The sequence below is a fragment of the Osmerus eperlanus genome, chromosome 1, assembly GCF_963692335.1.
Source record: "Osmerus eperlanus chromosome 1, fOsmEpe2.1, whole genome shotgun sequence".
Taxonomy (NCBI): Eukaryota; Metazoa; Chordata; class Actinopteri; order Osmeriformes; family Osmeridae; genus Osmerus; species Osmerus eperlanus.
Window position 1 is genome coordinate 12,781,777 of NC_085018.1, and position 24,444 is coordinate 12,806,220.

Consider the following 24,444-nt stretch of genomic DNA (forward strand, 5'->3'; position numbering starts at 1 on the left):
ACATTATAAACAGCTCATGTTTAGACACCGGCTATTAATAGAATATCTTCTCAGACCTATGTATGTACTTTAGACTAAGGGCACAAAAACATGCATCCTTTTTATCGAACAACCCTGGTGACACATTCAGTAACATCATATCCTTGTCATATCCTTGATCACATACTTCACACTTACAGACATCTAGTGCAATAAAGGGGAGTAGAGGTTATAGTTGTTTGCTCTGGTGCCAGTTTACGAGTGTTCTGTCTCTTTTTGACCACAAGGGGGAGCACATTAACCACAACTCCAACTAGAGCCAACAAAAACAGTTCCCATTGAAAGAGAGCTGCTGGTCAGCTCAAACACTCAATAAGCATCCACCATGTGCTGAGACAGCATTCCCACAGGGATTGGTTTAGATTGGTTTTGTCTAGTGACTGAATAAGGTTCAATAAAGCATTAGGTCGTACAGTACAGCAGTAGCCGGGCTGAAAGGGTGGTGTGTGTGTGTGTGTGTATGTGGGGGGGTTATAGGTCAAAACGGACAGAAGCATCTAGAGCACCAACCTGAGGTGGATGGGGGTGTTGGGGAGGATGGAGACGTGGGTGGGGAGCTGGCTCCTGAACCTGGAGGGGAGGGGCAGGGAGAAAGCTGGAGGCTAAACTAATAATAAGCACACATACAGGGGCTCTAATATTGGAGAATATATATATTTTCTTTTTTAATTAACCATAGCACCAACATACCAGAGTTGTTGTTATATTTTACAGACAGGTCCTCCTCGTTTTCATAGGTTGACTGCCTGGACTTCTGCAAGTAGATTAGTGATATAATTCTGATAGCTACAACAGCCAAATCAGCACACTCACAAGGCCAGACAGTTCTGTAAGAATGTAGGTCTTCTAGTCATTTAGAATGTCATTAACTATAATCAGTATCAATACAACAATTCAACATCATGGGACAGATTTGGCCAGCAGGAGGGCAGACACAATAGGGCCAAGAAGGCCAAACAGATTAAAGCTTCAGTACTCTCTCTCACTCCCTCTCTCCCTCTCTCCTATTCACTCCCTCTCTCGCCCTATCTCACCCTCTCTCACCACATATCACCCTCTCTCACTCTCTCACCCCCTCTCTCTCACCCCCTCTCTCTCACTCTCTCTGAGGGTTAAGAGGCTTCTCTACCTTTCTGGCCAGGATCTTCCTCTTCTTCTTCTCCTCCTCTGATCCATGGTGGGACTGAGCTCTCGTCAACCTCCTGTGCTGATGGATCTGAGGAAGACATCACACCATCAACCATAACAATCATCAACAGTTGGATATGGCAGTTAGAAACAATCCTTTGACTTTAAAATCAAGACACACGCCCACAAAATACACACTGGCTGAAATAAAAACCTGTCAGACAAACCATTTTCTGCTCCTCTTGAAGTCGCTTCTCGAAGCCTTCTCGGGCGGTCTTCAGCGCATCTTTTAACTTGGTGGGGATCTGCATCGAAGGATGACAGTGTTGGTGACTGAAATAGCTTTTTTAAAGTTAAGTGAACATTTATACCTAGACAGAATAAAACAAATACATTTGTCCTATAGGATGTTCCTGTATTTAATATGGAGGCATCCAAGTCAGGTGACACACACACACACCTTGAACTGGAGCTTCTCTGAGTGGTACAGGAGCACGTCGCTGAACAGCCTGCGAGCACCAGAAGACACATTGTAATAAAACGACATATCAATCCTGATCCTGATTGTGTAATATCCATAACAGCTGGTCACAGTGGTGATCCTGGTCATGAGGTCTCTTATGTGCAACCCTTAAATTCATTATTATATAAACCAAAGAGGGGGGGGGGGGGGGGGGGGGGGAATATAGTTATACATGTACCAATACAGACATAGAGACATCCTTCTACGTAACATAAGTCAGTGTTTCTCATGGGGGGTGGAAGAGGACAAGGATAAGGACATTGCTATGAAAGCAGAATCGAATTACAAAGAGGGATGGGGCTGCCCTTCATGCTTCCCGACAGTTTGCCTTTCAAGTCTTTCGCAACAGCGGAAAGAAACAGAGAAGTACACAAAAGGACAAAGTAGTAGTGTAGTATACTGGGTGTTTTGAATGAGGGCTGATTTGAGCTCACGGTGTCTGTAGTAGCTGCGCAAGAGTGGGCATCCCTGTCTTGCAGGCCTCAGTAGACAGGATGGATTGCAACACAGAGACTGGAGGCAGACGGGGGGGAATACAAGAAATCGTTAATCAATCCTTCCCAGAATTGTCCACTGACACTGTATTGCACAGTATATTTGCAGGCCTTCGAGTTTTCACATTTGAACGGCCAGCTAGAAAGACATGCAGTACATTATACTGTTGTACTATTTTCAGCCTTTAATATCAGCAGTCACTGCAAGGTTTTGTTCACTGGTTTGTATAGTGTCTTATGGTCTTATTACCATACTATGACTCGAGTCAAAGGCACATACCCACTGAGGTGGAAGGTGCCGGTGGGTACTGGTCCACGGGCACCGTGTCCGGAGGGCTGCCGTACATCATTTCATACAGTAAGTGACCAAACGAGTAGACGTCGATGCTCTCTACGGTCTGAAGTCATACACAAACACACAGGCTTGGTTATGAGGTCGAGAAAAAAACTGACTTGTAAAAAATAAAACTTGTAAAAACGGCGTACTACGACAGGAATGTGCATGTCTAGGGTTCAACGTCCTACAGACTGTGTGCATGCATGTCACTGGTTCTTACGTTGATTTTCCTGAACTGGGCTATGTAGGGCCGGTAGTAGGACGGTAGGCCCAGAAGGCTGTTCTCTATGTCCAGCAACTTGCAGGTGTTGTCCTCTAACACCACGTTGGAGGCATGGAGATGGCCATACTGGAAGCCCTTATCATGGAGAAACTTCAGGACCTGCATTTGACACAAACAAAAGCATAGTAGGATTATGAGATGACGTCCCTCTTACAGAGTCCCTTAAACACCTGGAAAGAGTCTGCGGAAATGTTTAATTCATGGTGGTCGTTAATTGAGGTAGACAACCAGGTCCACAGTGAAGTCTTTGGTGTCACACTAAACACAGACCCGTGGAATCGTTTGACTGCTCATGGACTAGGGTTGCCTCAGGCTTTATCCTATACCAATCCATTCTTGTTGCCATGCCTGAGAGGGCGTGCAAGTAGAGCATGCTACTGAGACAGCAGGGAGAAGGAGGCCACGCCCACACGTGAATGAGAAACGATGCGGGGCCCACCTCCAGAACCTGCCGCCCGTAGAGCCTGATCTGCTGCAGCTCCAGGCCCTGGGTCTTCTTGGGGTTGCAGTACTTCTTCATGAAGGGCTCTTTGGGCTTCACCTGAGAGAGGGCCACACAGACACATCACACAGACACATCAAACACCCATAATGTCACACTATGCACCTTCCTGCCAAAGTCAATTCCTTCCAAACTTTCATGGCGAATAAAACCCTTTCTGACAACCATCCTTTGCTGACTAGACAGAAAAAAACGAAGCACGTCAGCTATATTAACACCTGTCGACAACATGCAAAAGGAAGTTATGCATTAACTGAAAAACCTTGCCTGGTATATTGTCGAAACACAGGTCAAGGAGAGGCAGACTGGTTACCTTGCATATGTGGTCTCTCAGAGTGCCTTTCTCACTGAACAGCCTGATGACCAGTGCTGAGGACTCACTGGTGTTGGCGAACGTCACTGGGTAGATGTACGGGTTCTAGAGAGGACAGACAAGATCACAACTATGAGATCTGGCCCAACTCCATGACAAATATTTCACTTCCACCTCAGCTTGGATGCTCTCTGTCAACCTTTAAGCCATGTCTGGCCATTCCGTTAAGTGTATCAGTTTGAAGTTAAACGCATGTTAACCATCGGAGAATGGGAACTGACAGCAGCTCGACACAAATAATCTCACTGTGGTCGGAGCGTTACGATGTTTGGTATCTGTGGGGCGATGGAGCAGTCATGGGACCCTGGGGTTTTTTCCACCCTGTTTCACTCACACATTAATCAGCTGCTTGAGGGTGAATTCAAGGGAGAGGCCTGAGAGGCTGAAGGCACGGAACCAGCCAATAAACACAACAGTGATTTTATACTGGTAGTTAGGGCTGACTTGTACTATAAATATAGGCTCCAGTACGGTGTACTGGGAGAATAGTGGTAGAAACGAGTGTCTTAGCAGATCAGAGATCGTCAGTGGAATAACATACATTGGAAAACTGAGAGAAGGTTGTTTGGTAGACTGTGGAAAATGTGTCCAAACTTTTGACTGGTACTGTATGTGTACACTTATGAGGAGGGCTGGTTAAAGTGTTCCTGAATGAAGACGGTACGCACAGCCAGTGTAGGGAGCAGCTTCATTGTAGACTGAAGGTCTTTGTCTGACAGGAATTTATCTGGACCCAGGTCAACCTATGAGACAGGGCGAAATAAAACCGCACAATTAGACACTCCGAACGCTAATCGCAAGCTGTGGAACGTCAAGAAATGACTTGACACTTACCCAACTTAATACTTGTCGTTCCTTTGGTAGATCTTTGTTTTTTATAAGGAAATATTTCTTTCGTATCCTCCATCCTGCATACATCAACACTTTGTTATACATAAACAGCTTGGCTGACAAACATGTGCATGTAGACAGTTGTCTGGGAAAGATACATGACATCAATTTACCCTGTCGCACTCATTAAATCACTTCAAGGTAAAGACTTGACCTCCTTACTAATAGTAAGCAGCACGTTTCAATCACACTTCATTTGATGAAGCATTATAATACTAATAAAATGCTATTTGTCATATTTATCTCCTAATAGGACATGACATGGAGGACTCATGACCTAGGGAGAGATTTCATTACATCAGTTTGATCCTGACAAAGGGGATCTTATGTTCTGTCTTACCAATGTCTTTCAAAGGCTCCACAACTTCCCACTTTGGGTCTGATCTGAAGAACATGGACACCTGCTGCAAGGCGATTTCTGCAACAGAATGTATGGTTCAGTGAAGCAATCTCTTAAGAAATGGTGCATCTAAAGAAACCAATGTACTCATCTATGTTAACATTCTTTTTTTTTCTTCTAAATGTTCATGTGTTCATGTACCCATTACTGGGTATTAGTTATACAGACCTGTGTAGTTGGCAGAGTAGTTATTAGGATCCAGGAACTTTTTTACTAGTTCACAGCTGGAGAGCACATGGTTCTGGGTAATGAAATCTAGGTAGGCCTGGAGTCCTCTTTGTCTCTCTGCTATGAACTCTCTGTCCATGTTCCCTAACAGCTTCTTAGGCGGGAGAGGCAGGTTTATGCCAGAGACCTGAGAGTTGGGGAGAAGGGAGAAAGTTGATGAGTAAGAGTGTGTGTGTGTGTGTGAGAGAGTTTGGAACTAAAGAGACACATAGTAAGAGAGTTAACAGTGTGGAATCCGAGATTCTAACAATGAACTCCACAGGAAATTCGCTTGTAAAACCTCAGCAAAAACAGAGCTTCCCCTGAACAATGCAACTTAGGCATTTTGTAAAAAAAGAAATACAATTTCCAGGGAGGACAGTACGTCTGTCATGGTAAACAGTAGAGCTCTTACCAGCAGACTATTATTCAGCATGTCAAAATCACTGTATCTGCGAATGACCTGCAATAAAAAGAAACATTAAACAGTGATGGGCATAATATGTAAAACAAAAACTCCCCAGACTAGTTATTGATGTTTTCATAAGGAAACTGGTTCTCATTTACCTGCCAACTGTTATCTGAAGAAACACCTCTTTGTATGCGGATTATGTATTCCTGGAAGAGGAAGAGACAGAAGCGATAACGTAGATAAACATTTATGAATAATGAAGTGTCGTCTCTCATACTTTTATTCTTGCTGACTTCTTTTCATGTGACTGGTCCATGATGGTTATGAATCAACCCAACCTTTATTACTGCTCTTTGCTCATGGGCGTTGTTCAAACAGACAAAGAAGCCAAGACTAAGAACTCATGTTACTCCTACACAATGTTTCTCAAAGGTCAGTTTTAATTAGACTGTTTCACAGGATAGACAAATTGTATATCCTGTTGACCAACAAAAGGATGTGTGAATGGAAGGTAACTGAACCAAGCCACGGCAAAAGTCCAAAGTTCTGACTTAAGCCTCTTCAGATAATCCGGTCCTGGACCAGCAACAGTACTGAGGGAAGTGGAACATTACATGAGGTGTCTTTATAATAAATCTAATCTGGGAATTATTTCCTTACTTCAAAGTAAACACAGTAGGCCCTATAGGTTAGACACAATCATCAGTCTATTTTTCTAGTCTACCTCAAAGTCAAAAGCAATCTTAACTAATGTGATTTAGCTTTGCCCTAGGTTAGATATTTCATATTATTGATCCGAGGCTCTACCCTATTTGTAAGGTCGTACATTTAAACGTCTCAGTTATCATTTCACCAGCACTTCAATTTCCCTTGCCAGCTAATAGCTACGTTTATCGGACCGGTGATGAACAGCGTCACATGATATGAACCAGCTGTAATACTGTCAAAACAAAACGCTGTATTCAAGTTCAACTAGCAAATTAGCAAGCTACCACTAGCTTCTACCCAGCTACACATTCAAAACATTTACAACATTCTGGCGGGGTGATTGCTGATAAGAAACAAATATAACACATTTACAGCATTTTATTAAACAAATCGTGAGTAGCAAGTTGACGATTAGGAGCTAGTTTGACTTCAAAGCATCCAAATGGCCTCTGCTAGCAGTAGCATGCTATTTTACATGACTGAGCGTCGGTTTGCTCACACTGTGAGTCACAGCTAAACTTGTGTCAACAAGATTGGCAAGCTATCTTACTGTTAGCTATGCATATCCTCTTCAGCTAGTGACTCTATAAAATGGTGAGGCAGATATTGACATTATGGAAAGTAACGGTAGCTTGCTATTGCGCCTTCCACCATTTCGCTCGCTTACCGTATGTGACTGTAAATTCTGGCTCGCTTCGATCACCGCCGTCAGAGCAACTGTATCATCCAACAGTACCCTTCCAGGTAAGGGCTTCTCCAAAAACGCCATACCGACATAGGTACAACCACAATGAGGCCGCAATTTAAAAAAATGACAGGCGGTTATATTTAAATTCGACTAAATGTTTAGTTAACTACGTAGCTTGATCTTTCAGTGATATCGTGAGCTGCACTGTGCCAGTGACAGGACGGACAGGGTGGATGGCTTCCGACTCTCTCGTTCAACGTGGTTAATGAGGCTACGTAGCAGCTCCCCGCCCTGAAGGTGGAGACATTCGACTAGGAATTTTCAATCCATTTTTTATAAAAGGAAACTGAAACAAAATAACCTATATAACTTTACAGGTTAATTACATCCCTGAATACTATATTGGTCATAATAATCACACAAATATGCAAGGTTCAATCCATTCAATTTATTTAATGTAGAAATATACTAGGTTTAACAGACTAAACTTGTGTAAGTGATGTTTGGGTGTTTTTTTGTTTTTTGTTAGTATGATTGTATTACCTAGGTCTCTTATGCATACACACACATCTCTTAACCTCATCCCCTACACATAACTCATTTCACATCTCAAATGTCTTATCTTTGGACCTCCGTCCTTAATTGACCAGATCTAATGAAACAATAAAACATTGTATGACCCCAATCTACTCGTAGGTTTCCATGTAAAGATGGTTGGCGCACACACACACCCCACACAAATGATTTTAGTTAACACATATTTAGAAAGTGCAACTGAAATAACCGAAATTCTTATCCCTCTTCTCATGGTGTTTGTTTGTCCTCTGGCATCATCACCATCACCTCTCCCTCCATTACCACTTTGTCTTTCACAGAGCAGGTGACTGCTATGAAGGCAAATGACATCTTAATCTTCTTCACCTCCGCCTCAGCCAGAACCTCCTCTCCAATGTACAGAGGAGCAGGGAAGCGGATTTCCTGATAGAGGAATATGCAGCCTCGGCCAGGCATCTTAGTCCCCAGTACAGCCGATATGAGCCCGTTTATCAGCACGCCGTGAACGATGGGAGTTTCAAAAGATGTGGTCTTGGCATACACCGGGTCCAAGTGGAGGGGATTAGTGTCTCCTGTCAGTTCAGCGAACACCGCCACATCTGTGGCACTGAAGGCCTTGGTCAGCGAGGCCCGCTCGCCAACATAGAGGTGACGGCTACCAAGTAAACACGTAAGGGGGTTGGTGGATCCCCTGGCTTCAGCACAGTTGAAGGATGAGCCCCTTTGTTTGGATATGACATTTCTCCAAATACTGTTCATTCTTTGCATTTTGGTTCCTCTCCAAGTGTTCTTCTTCCACCCAGATTCCCGATTACAGAATTAGTTCACGACTGTTTCCAGACAGAGCTAGCAGGAAAGGAGACACCTAGGGAGACCAGTGAGACAAGTTCAGGTATGCCTTTGATAGACCCAAAAAGATTCACATCATTGCATAATTGTCTCAATCGTTTATGTTGGCTCATTCATGGTCACTTATTGTTAACTGCTGTCTATAGAATACTTTTAAGATTAGTACGTGATGGCTGGCAGCATTATTACAGCCTACCTGAAGGATTCTGAAAGCACACTGTTCATTCTTATAGAATCCCAGAAACGTCAGGGCACTCCACAGCTTCACAAAGCCACTGAGAGACAAAGGGCCACAACAGTAAATGTAGTGTACACATTTAATAGATAAGCAAAAAGGTTAACTCATTTAATTGCAGGTGAAGCAATTACCTGTTGCAAACACGAAGCACTGCAGTTAATGTCTTCTCATCAAATTTCAACAGGTCAAAAGGTGATGCTGCTCCAACCTACAAACGGGATGAGGGTGTCCCGTATAAACATAATTTAGTGCTTCAAGTGCATAATTTCAATACTGCGAAGTGTCATGACAAGGGCTGAACAGAATGCTACATTACCTCTCCATACAAATCTCTGAGGCCAGTGATGATCAGCTGCTTCAGTTGGACCGCACTGAGTCTGGTGCTTTCATTTTCCAATTCTCTAATAATAGATTGATGTATACTTGAACAGTCATGACTGTAGGTGCATGTATGGTGTACAACCAGGTGATCATGCTAGCCTTTGTTTTAAATGGACACAAATCTACTAAATGAACACACATGAGGAAGTTGTCAATGACAGTGTTGTCATTTTTTGCTACTGTAGCGCAAAAATATAAGGCTAACCCTAACTTTACAGATACGCTAGCGCAGCATCTGCTGGTTGCCAGTTCTGAAAGGTAACAATAATGATAGGACACCGGCGTTTAACATCAGCACACAGTGGACGTAACTGCAAGAAAGGGGGCTGCCTGGCAGCAATGGCATTGGTCGTCCGAAGCATGCATTACTGACTGTATACAGTTTATTGTCCTGGTCAAGCACGTTTGGAAAATAGCAATATTTCTAAACAGTATGCTTTGGAAGTATAATGACACAACATTTCATATCATGGAAAGGTTAGAACTTACAAGGAGATCCTCATATAGTGGTATACTGATGCGTTTTTGTACACAACACGTTCGTAAGTTGCAGGTCCCTCCACTTTGCCAGCGCGCCGCATTCTATTATGGTTACAATCGTGTCCCCTTGGCCTTGAAACAAACAAGTAGGGAATTTAGGTCGCCAGCGTTATTTTCTAGCTCAACCACTCAAGTCAGAACAGGACTGTAGATAGCTGGCTGGACTGGGTAAACGTTCACTTATTTAACATTCATTATGTAATAACTCAACCTTGTGTTTGCTAATACCACGTTAGACAAGCTACATCCGTCATGCATGTGGAGGTAAGTATGCTAGCTAGCTAGATGCTACCTAGTTAGTGAGACTAAATTATACTATTCCACGCCACAAAAATACCCAACGAAAAATGTCTAACTGTACTGCTATACTCACCAATTCCACAAATATGCTTTCTTTGTTAGAATCCGCATTAAAATGTTAACGAGTGCCAGCAAGTTTGCTTCCTTCTTGACCCCCGCCCACGTGTTTGTCCCCCAGGTGCGCGTGCGCAAGACAAGTTGTAAACAAGGGCTCTAGAAGGCCTATATCGCCACCTAGCGATGAAGTAGGACAAAACCACCTCTAGTCCTCTGCCCACAACTTTGCACTGTTCTCATGACCACACTGTTATATCTGAATCTGAAAACAGTTGAACTCGCATACAATTTGTGATGGTAAAAACCCCGAAATAAATGGATGACAAGGAGATATAATTCTAAAAATGATGTATTTGACAATTAAGTATCAGTATTCTTGTGAAGTGACATAAATAATTAAACAAGAAGAACTTGGAATATACTGCCATTGATAATGTTTTGTGCTTTGGTTGCCACTGCTTAGGGCACAATAGAAATGTACTAAGGTAGTTCTATGTGCTAGTGCTTTATGTTAGGGTTTTCTTCTACATGACACCACGGGGTAAATATAAGTACTTTATAAACTGTTTTCTTCTATAATTCTTCTGAGAAGACATTTGTAAACTGGGTTGTCAGTAAAATAAAGAGTAAAATAAATCAAGTTTCACATTGTTACACCTCGTAGTGTAACAGGAATGGAATACAAAACTCTGATCAGTATCCATATGGATTTGTATCCATATAAATCCTTTGCCTGCCACAACCTTTAACTTAGAAAACAGAAAAATGAGGTAAGTAGACAGTACGGTGGGCCGGGTGATGCAGGTTTAGTCCCTGAGTCTGGACTGGATTACAAAAATATTCAACCTAAATTATTTACAAAATAGATAACAGTATTTGTACAGTGGTACAAGGGAATGCCTCAAGAGAGCTTCTTGCTTCTGCGTGTGTTGTGCTGAGAGTTCAGGTAGTCCATGATAAGCTGAGCCGTTTTGCGAGGTCGCTCCATCACAACAGAGTGACCACAGTTGTCCAGGAGGTCCACCTGGCAACCTGGAATGGCTTCTTTCAGCACTGTGGCCCCTGATACATCTACTACCTATAAGGAGGATGACGAGTTATCATATGCACACCTAACTAGAGGTATGCATTTGTTTTGTATTTCTAAGGTGTAGAATGAAAAAAGAAAGTCAAATGAAATCTATTATTTCACTCCTCTGTTAAGAGTTGTCAATTGATCCTACCTGATCGTGTTTCCCCCAAATAACCTGCACAGGCACCGTGATCAGGCGCAGGTTCTCTTGTAGAGAATGTCGAGACTCCTCTCCTACGATCTCCATGAAAACTGAGGAGAGACAGAGAAGAGGACACCATTCCCTTCATGAATAGTTTAGAAAAATCCGTTAACACACACACACAAATCAATTCTGTTCAAAATAGGTCATACGGAACATAACTAGGACAATCATTTTGATGGACTGATTCTATAACTGTTGACTGATGTATTTTATCATCAGTAATTCCAGTGGACCCACTGACCCTCTCGGTAGAAGTCATTGTGGGGGATCCGCACATCCACCAATCCCTGGAGGATCTGGGATGAAAAAAGAGGGGGAAAAAAACAGCTGAGCTCTTATCTTTTCTACGGAACAGACAAATATGAAGGTCCTTTGCTTCACTTCAACTTTCCCACGAGAGAAAAATACAGAGAGCAGCATAGGTTTAGCACAGCCGAGGATGGAGGGTTGGAGGTACTGTAGGAGGGGAAGCAATGATGCCTTCCGCATCCCAGAGGTCAATTCTATGTCCTCGCTAAGTAGGGGACACGCATAATGACGATTGATTTTCAGTCCTTTTCAATCCTTTCCGAAAACTTCTCACTCTGTGGACGTCCTCGGTACCTGCTGGGGGATCTTGAAGCGGACGAAGGAGCAGAGCCTCAGCATCTCCTCCATCTCCTCCGGGGTGGAGGGGATGAGGGGGATGTCCTGGCTGTTCTGGTTCTTCTCCAGCTCACGGAGACGTGCCACAAACCTACTCTCGTTAGGGTACTCAAGACCTGGGGAGATGACCACACAGTGCTGCATTGTAGTTGTTCCTCATGACAGGGAAATTCAGTGTCAAATATCTTATAACAGTAGTAAACTCGTGTCGACATGTGGCACATATTCTAGCTTCATGTTGATATTGACAATAAACTGTTGTTGCCCAAGCTTCCTTATAGTATCACATGACTAAGATTCAGCTAGACCATTCGTTGAAAACTTTAACATTCACAAGCTTCCTTACCCGCCGGGCAGATGAGAGTGACACTGCAGAGGTCCGTGGGGAAGCGGGCAGCATACACTCCAGCTACGTTTCCACCCATGGACGTACCCACCAGGTGGAAAGGCCTCTTGTTCAGACGGAAGCTCGCTACAAACTACTCAAGAGACAAAGTAGCATTTTGAATAGTCAGGGGACACTCCTACATCAATAAATCCTGGTATACAACACAGGTAAGGAACAATGCCCGTTGGAGATCATTGTGATCTATGGGAAGCTTTGTTTCAAGAGCAGGAAGTGATGAGACGATAAAGATGAGCCCCCTACCTGGCGGATCCTTTGGACCTGGCCTTCGATGGAGTAGTCTACCGCGCTGGTTCGTGTGGTCCCCTCATGCCCTGGCATGTCAACACATACCACGTGCACGTTCTTCGGGAGAAACTAAAGAGCAGAAATGCACAATAATCACACAGTTCAAAACTCCCAACAACAACCCAGGCAATCGAAATGCTGTTTATTATGATGCACAGGCCATTATGTCCAGAAGCATAGGACTGTGAAGTAGGGATAGTACCTTGACTACAGACAGCCACATGTCCTTGTGGGCTGAGAAGCCGTGTAGCATCAGTATAGAGGGCCGGCCGCCCCCCGGCTTGCCTCTGTGGGAGTAACAGAACCGGTATCCTCCGCAGTCGACATAATCCACCTTGAGGCCGAGCCGCCTCCGCCAGTACCTAGGGCAGAACGAAAGAGGGAGGGGGGCCGTTCAATAGGGAACCGTGCCCCGAGCAATTCACAACACAGTGCTTCACGTGAACTGCTGCTGCAGCATCTTTCCCGTTCTCCCTCAGGCACTGCTTCTGTGTTATGGTTTCAGCTTGGCTGAGTCTGTCATTGAGGGACCCCTCAGGGCACTGAGCATGAAGAGTTTTCATTATGATCCTAACTGACCTTGAAGGAGTGAGTCAAGCTCTACCAGGTCCAGAGAGCCTCCTTAGAGACGGGAGCAGTGAAGACGTTTACCGCCTCACTCTGCCTAGTCATGGTCCACCAGGCAGTTTGCGTAAGGTCACACTGACTGTACACTGTCTGCCTGTATGACTGTGTGTGTGCACGAGTGTGTGCACGAGTGTGTGCACGTGTGTGTAGCCATTACCTTTAGCCCAAATGATAAGCAGGTCAAAAAGATAGGAAGTTAAAGGTCAACTTCCATGGAGTGTTTTCAATTCAGGCTAATTATAATACAACACTGCACATTGACACAACAAACCACAAACCTTCAATTACCCAGTTCAACTCTAATTCAAACTCCCCCACAAAAACACATTCAAGCATGTCTGATCTTTTTGTCGTTGTTCTCAGTTAACAAGACGTTTTTCTTTTCCTTACCAGTAGTAAACTTTGATGAGGGCAGCTGGCCAGAGCATGAAGGAAGCCACAAATGCCAGGATGGGGATGGCTAGAGTACTTCCAGCTAGGACAAACATGTTCACTACATCCAGGTCCATGGCTAGATTCCCCTGCAAGACACCACAGGAATGTCAGTAGAGTAGGTACTATACACATAACCAATAAAGCACCACTTAAAAGGATGGCGTGTCTGCATTACCATGTCACAGGGACAGACTAACAAAGAAGAGGAAAGACAGAATCTTGCAATGCACCAAGAGGCAGAGCGCTTGCTGATGTCAACCCTTGCAGTCTTGGAATGCTGTCACAACCTATACAGTCAGTCCATAGCAGCCAAGGCCACTCATGTGTGTGGACCCTGGGGAGAGCACCACTGCAGCCAGACAGCCAGCCGGCAACAACAGTCTCTCAGGGAATACAGTAGCCAGAGTAGCCTTCACTGGACTCTTATTTGCTGCAATAAGCAGTTCCTATAGTGCCCAGGAAGGCAGTGCATATTCCTTTACCAACAATCTCAGAATCACTCTGGCAGTGGGCTGTAACTGAAAGAGAGACTATAATAACTGGTCAAGAGAGACTGAGAGAGAGACACAGAGACTGAGGGGCAGAGAGAGAGACTGAGAGAGAGAGAGAGAGAGAGAGAGAGAGAGAGAGGCAGAGAGAGGGAGGCAGAGAGAGAGAGAGAGGCAGAGAGAGAGGGGCAGGAGGGAGCGATAACCAGCATAATGGAAGCATGAAACATCAATCTGTGCATGCCACAGGATACACAGAGACAAACAGAGAAGTGCTCTACATAGATCCGATATTCTTTCAATTCACTGTGGCAAACCAAGTGGGTCCGAGGGTGAGTCTCAGCGGGTCCTTTGGAGAGGGCCTTTAATGTGAAACATCGGCGGTACACCCATCATATGAAAAATAAGCAATGCCTTTTAATGCATTTAACAAGGATCATAGACCGAGGAAAGGATTGATCTGTTACTGTGTCTGTTAGGAGAGTACCCCGCTACATTATGTTGCGTAAGAGCATGCGCTACCATAGTGGAACGAAAATAGACCTCATCAGCTATAACTAAATCAACCTGAAAGCACATTGCAGTGGTTGTAGCCTATTAATAAACCTGGTAGAACGTGACCTATATAGAAATATGCCAGGTGATGCGTTCACGGACCCAAGAACAACTGGAAATGAGAAAGTACCGAATGCTAATTTGCTAAACTGTTCAATCGGTTTAGGTCATGTAATGTAGATATTCATGTTATCTCCAGTAGAGGCTATATCCATTTTGTGACAATGGAGCTTTCATACTACTGTAACACTTAAATAAATAGCTTGCGCTGTGCATGTTCAATCTTACCTCTCGTCTTCAGGCACTAACGAAGGAACACTTGTGTTGATCCAGCGAACATGAATATCCGTCTGTGCTCTGTCTGAAATAACACCGTAATTTTCATCGGTGCATCTTGATCTTCATCTGACTCACTGGTAGAAGAGATTAGAAACAGTGTTTGCGAAATATACAAGAACCTTTCAACTGCCTTAAAGGGGAGGGGAACGCGCGTGGATATGTAATTTTCTTGACTGCCGACTAAAAATACTATCAAAGTCCCATTGTCGGATAAAAGTAGCTTATGTATTCTCTTCCGAAAGGAAGATTCTATTTATGATTCCGTATTGTAACTATTCTGAGTACCCTTGAAATTGCCATGATAAGGGATTCTCTGTGATCGCATCAGGAGAGTCGGTTGAATTGAGGTCATTAATTGCATCATTACAGAGTATTATGATCTAACATAGCTTCAGAGCAATCGCTATAATTATATCAGAGTAAATCTATGTTCATGTGAACTGTTATACATAAAGGACAGTTAAATTAAACCGTTCTCAAAGCATAATTTAATTGACGTTTAGACCTAGTTAAAGAGATGGCCTGTTCAACTTGAAAACGTGCAGGCCTATTTTATTTTTTATTCCGAGGTTTTTGTATCAGATTGCAGTTCTAATTTGGCTCTACATTTCATCTCAACCATACAGAAAGTTTATAGAGATGATGTGAACCTCGTGTGTGACTGCCGCTATACATTTTCCATTGAAGATATCAATATATATAATATACAAACACTCCACACATTTCCTACCAGTGTGGGCGTCTGTCTAAGTACTCTGTGACCTCTCTGTCACAGGCAGCAGGAACCGCAGAGTAGTCAGATACCCAACATCTTTGTAAAAATAGAACTGAGAATAGGAGGTGGTTTCCTCTGAAAAATCATGCAGGTCAGGTGCTGGGAGTCACACAGCTAAGCCTATAAGTGTCCTACAGGAAACTATCATCAGCCACTGTACTGGTGACCCCTCAGTCAAACCTGGTCAGAACTGTGCTGCCTTTGTGTCAATAATGGCAGGCATCTGGTTTGCTCTGGCCCTGCTGTCCATCGGTGAGGTCTCTTCCCTGAAGATATGCTCTTTTAACATCCAGTCCTTCGGGGAGAGGAAGATGGAGAGGACTGAGGTGGTAGATGTGATTCTAGATGTAAGTACGTCAGATGTGGTCCACCTGTTAATACTGTGTATTGTGAATCATTCATTAAAGCTAAACCCATTGAACAGAACCGAGATGTAACACGCAAAGTCTGTGTTATGTGTGTAAATATTGTGTTTCTGGTACATGCTGTGTGTATTTTACAACATCTTTATTTATGTCTGTGGCAGGATGTGTTTAAAACAATGCATGGATGTTGAATCTATTATGAGTGAAAGAAACGCTGCGAACTAACCAGTAGTTGGCTGCTCCAATACATTCCTCTTTCGCAAACTATGTTAACGGTACATGCCCATGGCAATTATTCCTCAACTGAGTAAACAGAACGACCTTTGCACTTCAAACTGAGTAAACAGAACGACCTTTGCACTTCAAGCCCATTGCATTACTACAGTAGAACTTCTTGAACTCAAAGTTTCTAAAGTCATTCTCTCATTAGGAGGAGTATTAGTGAAGTTGTCAAGAGGATACTGTATATTTAGTATGAAAATACTTTGCATAATGCAACAGAATATAATAGTCTACAGCTACATTTTCATAATACAAATTCTGAATGAATCTCAAAAAATGGAGAACTGAAAGTGTCATTTAAAGTTTAGCAGAAAATAGCAAGCTGGGAAATAGAGAATGCCTTGTTTCCCACGACGATGGACAATGTACTATCCTGTTTTAGTTACTGTTAAGATATGTCCCTGATCTGAAATAATTGGTGGAACTAGTGCAGTTTCAAGCTTGTTTCATGTATAACAATTATGTTAGATAAGTTATGACACAGGAGTTGGTCAGTCTTCTTAAAAAGAGAACTTTCTGCAATGCAGATCATTGCTCGCTGTGACATCATGCTGATCATGGAAATCAAAGACGCCAGTGGGACTGCTTTCCCTCAGCTGATGACACGCCTCAACAGGTAAGGATGTCCAATCACTCCTCAGCAACAGGTAAGGATGTCCAATCACTCCTCAGCAACAGGTAAGGATGTCCAATCACTCCTCAGCAACAGGTAAGGATGTCCAATCACTCCTCAGCAACAGGTGAGGATGTCCAATCACTCCTCAGCAACAGGTAAGGATGTCCAATCACTCCTCAGCAACAGGTAAGGATGTCCAATCACTCCTCAGCAACAGGTGAGGATGTCCAATCACTCCTCAGCAACAGGTAAGGATGTCCAATCACTCCTCAGCAACAGGTGAGGATGTCCAACCACTCCTCAGCAACAGGTGAGGATGTCCAATCACTCATCAGCAACCTCCTCAAGTCCCTCCCATCAAATCAAACCCACAAAGAAATGCAAGCAAAACTGCAATACATAACCAAACAAAAATACAAACAATCAAATATCCTGCAATTATGTATGCAAAAAGTATTAATCTACACAGAGTACATTTAAATTTATTCATTTAGCAGACACTTTTATCCAAAGCGACTTCCAAGAGAGAGCTTTACAAAGTGCATAGGTCACTGATAACAACAAGATAGCCCCAAAAAACATTGCGGGTAGCCAAAACATGAAGCACACATTGTGAACAACCAAAATACGTGCCAAAGGGAAGAACCACAAGAGCATGTAGTTAAACAAGTTACAATTAAACAACATGAATCGCTATAAGTGCAAGTGTACCTGTAGAAAAGCAAGCAACGGTAAAAAATATTTCAACAATTTAAATCAGTTACCACTAACCAACAAGAGCAGCAAGGCTCTAAGCAAGAGTCATTGTGATCCTTGAGGAAACTAACATGGGGTCCAGCAAACCATTCCTAAGTACCGTCGTACTCCCGTACATACACAAAACAACTCAATAAGCATGTATCCCCTATGTCACAAGAGGAAGAATGTAATTTTGTTATCGTCTCATTGCTTCTTCCATTGGTTTTTCACATTTCCTGTATCCCCTGTATAACAAATAGCCAACACTAGCAAGTCAAACTCTCTTATTTTGTACCTGCCAGTAGGTACAGGTCCAGGAGGGCAGAGTACAATTACATCATCAGTGAGAGGCTGGGACGGAAGTCTTACAAGGAGCAGTATGCTTTCATCTACAGGTCAGTTCCCACTGGGGACCCAGTCCTTGCGAGGAGGCTTCCGGTGGTGGCTGTGAACGGGTGTTCCATCCCTCCGTTCTGTCCGTGTGTTGTCTGTTCTGTGTCACAGGCAGAGGCTGGTGTCTGTCAAGTCATCGTACCAGTACCCTGACACCCAGGCTGGGGACGTGGACGCCTTCTCCAGGGAACCCTTCGTTGTCTGGTTCTCTTCCCCCAAGACAGGTCAAGTAACAGAGACAGACAAGCAGGGTTGCCACTTTTAGAAGGATTCTATTTGTTCAGTAGTGATACAAAGGCTAAAGAACAGCTGACCTCTTCAGTTATCTTCACAGGTCTGCTGAGGGCTTGAACAGTCCACTGTGTGCTTAGACCAAATGACCAGTGTGTGTGTTAAATGCTTGAATCTTTAAAGATGTTAATGGAAGATGTGCCCCTCCCTCTTTCATCTCAGAAGTGAAAGACTTTGTGATCATCCCCATCCACACCACCCCAGATGCTGCCGTGAGAGAGATAGATGAACTTTATGATGTCTTCCAGGATGTGGACCAACGATGGACTTCTGAGGTACACTACTAAGACAGACACTCTGAAAGGACTGCTCTGCTACTCCCTAATCAGTACAAACTGTCCTGCAGGGAAGGATACTGGCCGTTGATAGAACCAAATCTATTGTGCGGTTCCCATCTCTGACACTAGCTATTTGTAGCCCTTATGTTCTAGAACACTACAGTACAAAATATTCGAACTGAAATGAACCAAGGCAAAACAAGTTATTTAATATTCATGCAGACCATTTCCTAACAATGAGAGGTCTGTTGTGTGTTTATTGTGCAGTGGATTATCTGTATCAGTGCGTTTAAGCCGTTCTGTATCAAGAGCAAATCTGAAACGAGAAGCTGATCTCTCAGTGAATGAAAGGGTTCTGTTCCTCAAACATTTAGCACAGACAGTTTCACCTTCAGCCGGCAGCTCCCAGCCACCTGGCAAAAACACGTGGTTTTCTAAATCAGGCTTTTCTTTTCAAGCTCAGTGCTTTTTTTGTTATAAGATCTGTATCCTGTTTGATCTGTTCTGCAGAACTACCTCATCATAGGGGACTTTAATGCCGCGTGCGGTTACGTACCTCGGAGGGAGTGGGCCAACATCCGCCTGAGGTCTAACAGCAGTTTCCTGTGGCTGACAGGCAACAACATCGACACCACAGTGAAGGAGTCCACCAGCTGTGCCTATGACAGGTTCGCTCTCGTCGGGGGTTGGGGGGGAAAGTCTCCTGTGGTCTCCTCTCCACTCCTCATCCTCTCCTCCTTCCTCTCCTCCACCTTTGCATCCAGCTGCAGTTGGAATTGGGTTCTTGTCTGTCTGGGGAATCTCCTCTTCCTTAAGTTAATATACAGTTTCATACACTTCCAATACTAACTCAAGCACACCGTAAGTATGTCAATGATCATTCATACAGATCTGTATGGCCTGCATCTGTATGCAGGCCAAACAGATCTGAGGCTGGTTGATGCAGCCTCCTCTGTCTGCAGGGTGGTGCTGCATGGTGAGGAGATGACCCGGGTGGTGGAGCCCACCTCTCTGGAGGTGTTTGACTTCAGACGAGAGTACCACCTCACAGAGCAACAGGTGCAGTCCTGCAGCCGACCCAATCACACCTTTAAATACTCAGGAACTACTGTACTGTATATCAGGAACACAGCTGTCAGAGACACAGGCGGGTCTAGTTCAGCCAGACTAGTAAGGGATATAGAACGGAAGCCTAGACCTTCAGATATTACAGCATCCCACAGTTCTGTTTCTGCCAGAGCTTTGCAGTTTTCCTGTAACACAACACAGACTTCTCTAGCTACAGTAGGTGACAGCATTTTCACCAACCATTGGTCTTTCCACATTGCTCACTGTTTAGTATGTTAGAGCAAAGGGGGTTTGCCTCATCACTGTGCTTTCTGGTTTTGTTTCAGGCACTGTTGGTGAGTGACCATTTCCCAGTGTGCATCACTGTGAATGCAGCCCAGAGGAGAGGCAGAGGGGGCTGATGGAGCACCTGTAGAAGTGTGTCTGTGGGGGGCAGTTTCTACTGTAGTGTGTCTGTGGGTGTTTCTACTGTAGTGTTTCTACTGTAGTGTGTCTGTGGGTGTTTCTACTGTAGTGTTTCTACTGTAGTGTTTCTACTGTAGTATTTTGCTTTGCTCCAGTGCTCTTTTTTGAGGCTTCATTCAATCCAACCTGTGCTGCAGTACCTGTGCAGTACCTGTGCAGATCTAGTTCCTGCAGTCAAATACATTTACAGAGACGTTTGGATGTAGTAAAAACATCACTGTAATTCCACCAGGTAAAAGTTTTGCTCACCCTTTCAGCCTTTGGGGTGTGAATCAGAGACAACATAGACACAATATATTTCTCTCAAAGAGCTGCTCTGAAGTGAGTAGACCCTGTCATCCTTTCTGGGGTCGAACCATTCAGGGCCACTGAGAGAACAGAGAGGCTATAGTGGTGGTCTGAGGAAAGCTTGTTGTACCCCACTGTCTCACCTGAAGCCTGCAGTCATGTGACCCAGTAAGAGAAAGCAGTGACTGGCCTTGTTAATTATAAACCAGAAGATTTCAGGTGTCTGTTTTCCTGTTGCTAGGAGACAGTCTGTAAGAGTTTCTGTTTTCTGTCTCATGTTAGCTTGCAGCTTTGACCTGTCTTATCATGATGAATGCTGTAATGCCACAACACAAAGCATGTGGGATCTTTGACTTTTCAAAATGTACTAACCATTCAGCCAAACAATGTTTTGTAACAATATGAAGGCCATTTAACGCACGTCATTGAAATAAACAACTTTATAAGACACTTTTTGAATAATCAGTTATAAAAACCGAACAACTTAAACTGTTATACTCGTTATTTGGAGAGAATTGCTTTTTGTTTGAGTTCAGTGATAACAAGGCCAAAACAGCAGGAAAGAGAAGGTTGTTCAGCTTGTTACCCAAGACGATCAGTCGCTGTTGGAAAATTGAAAATCCCATTCCTCGCGTAGAAAGTGTTCCTCACCACTCCTGACTTCCCGTTGGTCGGAGATCTGTAATCCTGTTCATAGTCACCTAGGAACACAACCTTTTAGTTGTTTTGATAGCATTATCGTACTTCACGATAAAACACTAAGATGTAAGCGACTGCAACAGCATGTGAGATATCATTGACTAATCCTTTGAAGTCTCCTCGATCAAGCTATGAAAGTGACTCGTCGCACATATCACAACTCCCACTTTCTGATCACTTTCAAATGGTACTGACATAGTATGAGTAAAGGCTGTAATATCTCACCCAGTCTCCAGCCGTATTCCCAGGAGGACAGGAGAGGATAGTCAAACTTCTCCTCTGGGCCTTTCTGGGTGCGTCTGTGCAGGTACAGGGTGCGCCCCTTACCCTCCTTGGAGAAGCCCTGGTACAGGTCCGCTGTGGTCTGGGGGGTCACCGGTCTCATCAGGGGGGCTTCGCTGAGGGACCGCTGCACCACCACTGGAGCAGGCACCTCTCTCTTCTTCTCCCCTGGCTTCAGGACCGGGGGGAGGGCAGGCCCGGTCCTGGAGGACTCTGGGAGTTGAAGTTTGGGAAGCCCAAGGTCTCTGGTCTTGCGTGAGATGAAGGCAGTGGGGTATTGGTGGCTGTAGCGACTCTTCCAGGCCAACCGTGTGTAGGTCTCCTTCTCAATCTGCTCGCGGTAGCAGTTCTGGTTCTGGGTGGTCAGCAGGTTCCTCATTCTCACTCCCCAGTCTCTGGACTACAGGCTTGTCAATTGCGTTCAACACCACTTAGCATTCCCTCAGATCAGGATGTGAGGATGGCTTGCCTGTCCCGAGAGCAGAGCTGGCTAGTAGGACCCCCTCCGTGGAGGAGCTGAAGCACTTGGTTGCAGCTCCACAGACAACAACACAGGAGCTGCTGGGAAACCTAAGAGTGGTATGTTGCCCTCCCTCCCTCCCTCTCTCAGGTCACCCAACCAGAGTAGAGGGCGTGCATGTCGATGGGCTAGCGTTGCACCTACACTTGATATGGTTTCTTTCATCTGCACAGGCATGGTTGAAACAAAGGGAGAATCTCTTTTCTGGTGGACGACCGATTCAGTTACCATATCCTGTTCCTGTGTCCTCAGGCCTGGGTAGGTGAGGAAGCCATGACATATAGGACACCCATTCATTTAAATGGATGGTGTTGTACAGTTTGTCCAGATGATGGCAGTATAAGTCTAGATGAATATGCCATGTTGCGAAAGACCAAGACATGGTGGTGATTGGACTACAAATGGAATGACTGGATTACAGAACCCTAACTCTCTACAGGCAGGATGAGCCATTTACGTACGCAATTCCATAATTCTTTTCCCCCCCTAAATTTCAGTTAATTATCATAAACAAAAATAAAACCAGGAAGCTATAAAGAGTTTCCAGGCCTAAGCTATTATTGTGCAACTGGACAGAAGATCCATTCATTCACCAATTACCCTTCAGTCAACAAGTAGGATAGCAGAAGAGGGATTGAGTCACAATAATAAGGATGCTTTTGTTGTTGAAGGGAAAAAACGAGAACAAAACCAACCCTTTTGGCAGCATCAACAACAGGCATTTACTTGTCTGTGACTGTCCTCTGCAGTCGCCTGGCCACTCAGCCTTCCTGCCCCTGCAGATTTAACATCCTGTCTCTGAGTATTTGTTAAAAGGTTTTGGTGTGAGGCTACTTAAGGACATCCCTACATAACTATATATAGTGTTGTTGGCCAGGGAGCTAAGGGGATATGCCTGTCACAACACTGATAACCAAACACTGACCACTTCATCCCACACAGTAAAAACCACAAGAAAAATGAAGTTTTTCAACTTTATTTCCAGTTTGCTTTTATTATCGTACATCAATGTACAAGATCTACATCATACAGGATATAGATCAATTCATGTTTTTCACATTTGATCACCCAATACAAAAAGAAAAGTGTGACTGTTTTGTCTTTTAAAATACTTATTACAAAATACTTTCATCCCATGGGTATCAAAACTATCGTTGATATCATAAACCTACACTGAGACGAGACAAGAATCAGAAGTATACATACATGAGTAACAAAGTTATTCCTGAAAGTGTAAGAAGATTTTAAGACCAGGATAGAATTGATTGTGCAGAGTATAGAAAGCAAGTGGAGAAGCATTTGTTTCTGGTGGATGAACATCGTATAGACAACTGAGATTTTAACACAAAGTTGCAAACCAGTCAGACAGCAGGTATATATATTCGAAATAGCAATATGGTTGCGCAAAAAATTCGCCAAGTTGCATCCGTTCCCCAAGATCTGCACTTAGTATATGGCACAAACACAACATCATTCAATTTCTATGGACTTTCTTGCATGCTCACAGTGAAGTACAGATCATTGGAACATCAATCTCTGTTGGAGCAGAGCTCAGCAAAACCAGGAGCATTCCCCAAGCAGAACCAGGTGGTCAGTTTAGCTGAGGCTGGTTCAACACGCAGTACAGACACAGACACAAACATGTCACAGTTGAGTACACTGCAGGAGAACCAGTCAGGAAATAGCAGTGTTCAGCTGAACAACATGGGTCAATGGGTTGTCAACTATGGCATCTGTTGTAAAATCATGTCAAAGTGTGGAAATACAACAGTACAAGAAGACAACACAGAACATCAGTAGTAAATATTAAGACTCTCGGTTCCACATCTTCCAGTTCAGTTGGTCTCCTCGTTTAAATGATAAATTGTGGCAAAGTGAATCCTGTTATTCTGTCGCTAATCCCATTATTAGGAGTGAATTTGGAAAATGTGCATTGTTGTGTCAAATGTGATAATGCAATATCAAGGATTTACCTGTCACTTACAGTATAAGATGTCACCAAGTGCAAATTTGTCAATTCCTAACATTGGGGCTCTAGACAGTTCCATGGTCTTACTAATCACACGTTTCTGTTGGCGCCCGGAGCGGTGCGGCCCACTCCACCGGCCCCCCGGTGCATTATGGGACGGTGACGTGGAACGGCGAGCCGGGGATGTGCTCCTCCCCCCACTTGACCGCCAGGATGTAGTTCCCCCTCTCTTTGAGGATGTAGCTGACGTTGTACTGCATGCTGCCCATGTGCTTGAGCAACACCTCCTCACAGGGAACGTGAGGCCCGTGGACCCCCACCAGCAGCATGTTCTTACCTGGGGAACAGGGACCAACATCAGTCAGCTACACACCACCAGTCGACAGCCAACACAGCATTACAGAGCACAGGCTTCCATTAGGGCACCCAGTGAAGGAAGTTGTGAGGACA

General features: G+C 44.0%; 7 protein-coding genes across 8 annotated transcripts in view; 1 reads left to right on the forward strand and 6 right to left on the reverse strand.

Annotated features, from left to right (window-relative positions):
• pxk (PX domain containing serine/threonine kinase) overlaps positions 1 to 7,242 on the reverse strand; it is a 9,905-nt gene extending 2,663 nt beyond the window's left edge. The window contains exons 1-17 of the mRNA XM_062460609.1: positions 6,965 to 7,242; positions 5,745 to 5,795; positions 5,593 to 5,640; positions 5,139 to 5,325; positions 4,911 to 4,988; positions 4,514 to 4,587; positions 4,348 to 4,422; positions 3,620 to 3,724; positions 3,244 to 3,345; positions 2,742 to 2,903; positions 2,465 to 2,582; positions 2,125 to 2,203; positions 1,628 to 1,676; positions 1,395 to 1,472; positions 1,169 to 1,255; positions 730 to 793; positions 550 to 609 (exon numbers count right to left, since the gene is read on the reverse strand). Coding sequence (XP_062316593.1) covers positions 550 to 609; positions 730 to 793; positions 1,169 to 1,255; positions 1,395 to 1,472; positions 1,628 to 1,676; positions 2,125 to 2,203; positions 2,465 to 2,582; positions 2,742 to 2,903; positions 3,244 to 3,345; positions 3,620 to 3,724; positions 4,348 to 4,422; positions 4,514 to 4,587; positions 4,911 to 4,988; positions 5,139 to 5,325; positions 5,593 to 5,640; positions 5,745 to 5,795; positions 6,965 to 7,066 — 1,519 coding nt within the window. The 5' untranslated portion in view covers positions 7,067 to 7,242. The remainder of the gene's footprint in view (positions 1 to 549; positions 610 to 729; positions 794 to 1,168; positions 1,256 to 1,394; positions 1,473 to 1,627; positions 1,677 to 2,124; positions 2,204 to 2,464; positions 2,583 to 2,741; positions 2,904 to 3,243; positions 3,346 to 3,619; positions 3,725 to 4,347; positions 4,423 to 4,513; positions 4,588 to 4,910; positions 4,989 to 5,138; positions 5,326 to 5,592; positions 5,641 to 5,744; positions 5,796 to 6,964) is intronic.
• Positions 7,243 to 7,413: 171 nt separating this feature from the next.
• Positions 7,414 to 8,308, reverse strand: LOC134020224 (hydroxyacyl-thioester dehydratase type 2, mitochondrial-like). Its single transcript, XM_062460616.1, has one exon. The coding sequence runs from the start codon at positions 8,306 to 8,308 to the stop codon at positions 7,790 to 7,792; it is 519 nt and encodes a 172-aa protein (XP_062316600.1). The 3' UTR covers positions 7,414 to 7,789.
• Positions 8,269 to 10,122, reverse strand: rpp14 (ribonuclease P/MRP 14 subunit). Its single transcript, XM_062460617.1, has 6 exons — positions 9,922 to 10,122; positions 9,498 to 9,620; positions 8,944 to 9,028; positions 8,759 to 8,835; positions 8,586 to 8,664; positions 8,269 to 8,405 (listed from the first exon to the last, which is right to left on the reverse strand). The coding sequence occupies exons 1-6, from the start codon at positions 9,957 to 9,959 to the stop codon at positions 8,352 to 8,354; spliced, it is 456 nt and encodes a 151-aa protein (XP_062316601.1). The 5' UTR covers positions 9,960 to 10,122; the 3' UTR covers positions 8,269 to 8,351.
• A 114-nt stretch (positions 10,123 to 10,236) lies between these two features.
• On the reverse strand, positions 10,237 to 15,112 carry abhd6a (abhydrolase domain containing 6, acylglycerol lipase a). Its single transcript, XM_062460611.1, has 9 exons — positions 14,915 to 15,112; positions 13,539 to 13,669; positions 12,724 to 12,883; positions 12,477 to 12,590; positions 12,174 to 12,306; positions 11,786 to 11,943; positions 11,424 to 11,478; positions 11,129 to 11,229; positions 10,237 to 10,983 (listed from the first exon to the last, which is right to left on the reverse strand). The coding sequence occupies exons 2-9, from the start codon at positions 13,655 to 13,657 to the stop codon at positions 10,807 to 10,809; spliced, it is 1,017 nt and encodes a 338-aa protein (XP_062316595.1). The 5' UTR covers positions 13,658 to 13,669; positions 14,915 to 15,112; the 3' UTR covers positions 10,237 to 10,806.
• On the forward strand, positions 14,267 to 23,428 carry LOC134020182 (deoxyribonuclease gamma-like). Of its 2 annotated transcripts, XM_062460614.1 has the most exons (9): positions 14,267 to 14,403; positions 15,960 to 16,087; positions 16,915 to 17,003; positions 18,044 to 18,136; positions 18,246 to 18,358; positions 18,588 to 18,700; positions 19,214 to 19,371; positions 19,666 to 19,762; positions 20,098 to 23,428. In XM_062460614.1, the coding sequence occupies exons 2-9, from the start codon at positions 16,052 to 16,054 to the stop codon at positions 20,170 to 20,172; spliced, it is 774 nt and encodes a 257-aa protein (XP_062316598.1). In that variant the 5' UTR covers positions 14,267 to 14,403; positions 15,960 to 16,051; the 3' UTR covers positions 20,173 to 23,428. The 2 variants fall into 2 exon arrangements, with proteins under 2 accessions (XP_062316598.1, XP_062316597.1); XM_062460613.1 differs by lacking the exon at positions 14,267 to 14,403 and having other exon boundaries at positions 15,786 to 16,087.
• LOC134020208 (protein SPMIP1) lies at positions 20,996 to 22,074 on the reverse strand. The gene is made up of 2 exons (XM_062460615.1): positions 21,449 to 22,074; positions 20,996 to 21,225 (listed from the first exon to the last, which is right to left on the reverse strand). The coding sequence occupies exons 1-2, from the start codon at positions 21,882 to 21,884 to the stop codon at positions 21,107 to 21,109; spliced, it is 555 nt and encodes a 184-aa protein (XP_062316599.1). The 5' UTR covers positions 21,885 to 22,074; the 3' UTR covers positions 20,996 to 21,106.
• The window catches only part of flnbl (filamin B, like), a 51,142-nt gene continuing 49,683 nt past the window's right edge, over positions 22,986 to 24,444 (reverse strand). Inside the window, exon 46 of the mRNA XM_062460608.1 lies at positions 22,986 to 24,331. Coding sequence (XP_062316592.1) covers positions 24,144 to 24,331 — 188 coding nt within the window. The 3' untranslated portion in view covers positions 22,986 to 24,143. The remainder of the gene's footprint in view (positions 24,332 to 24,444) is intronic.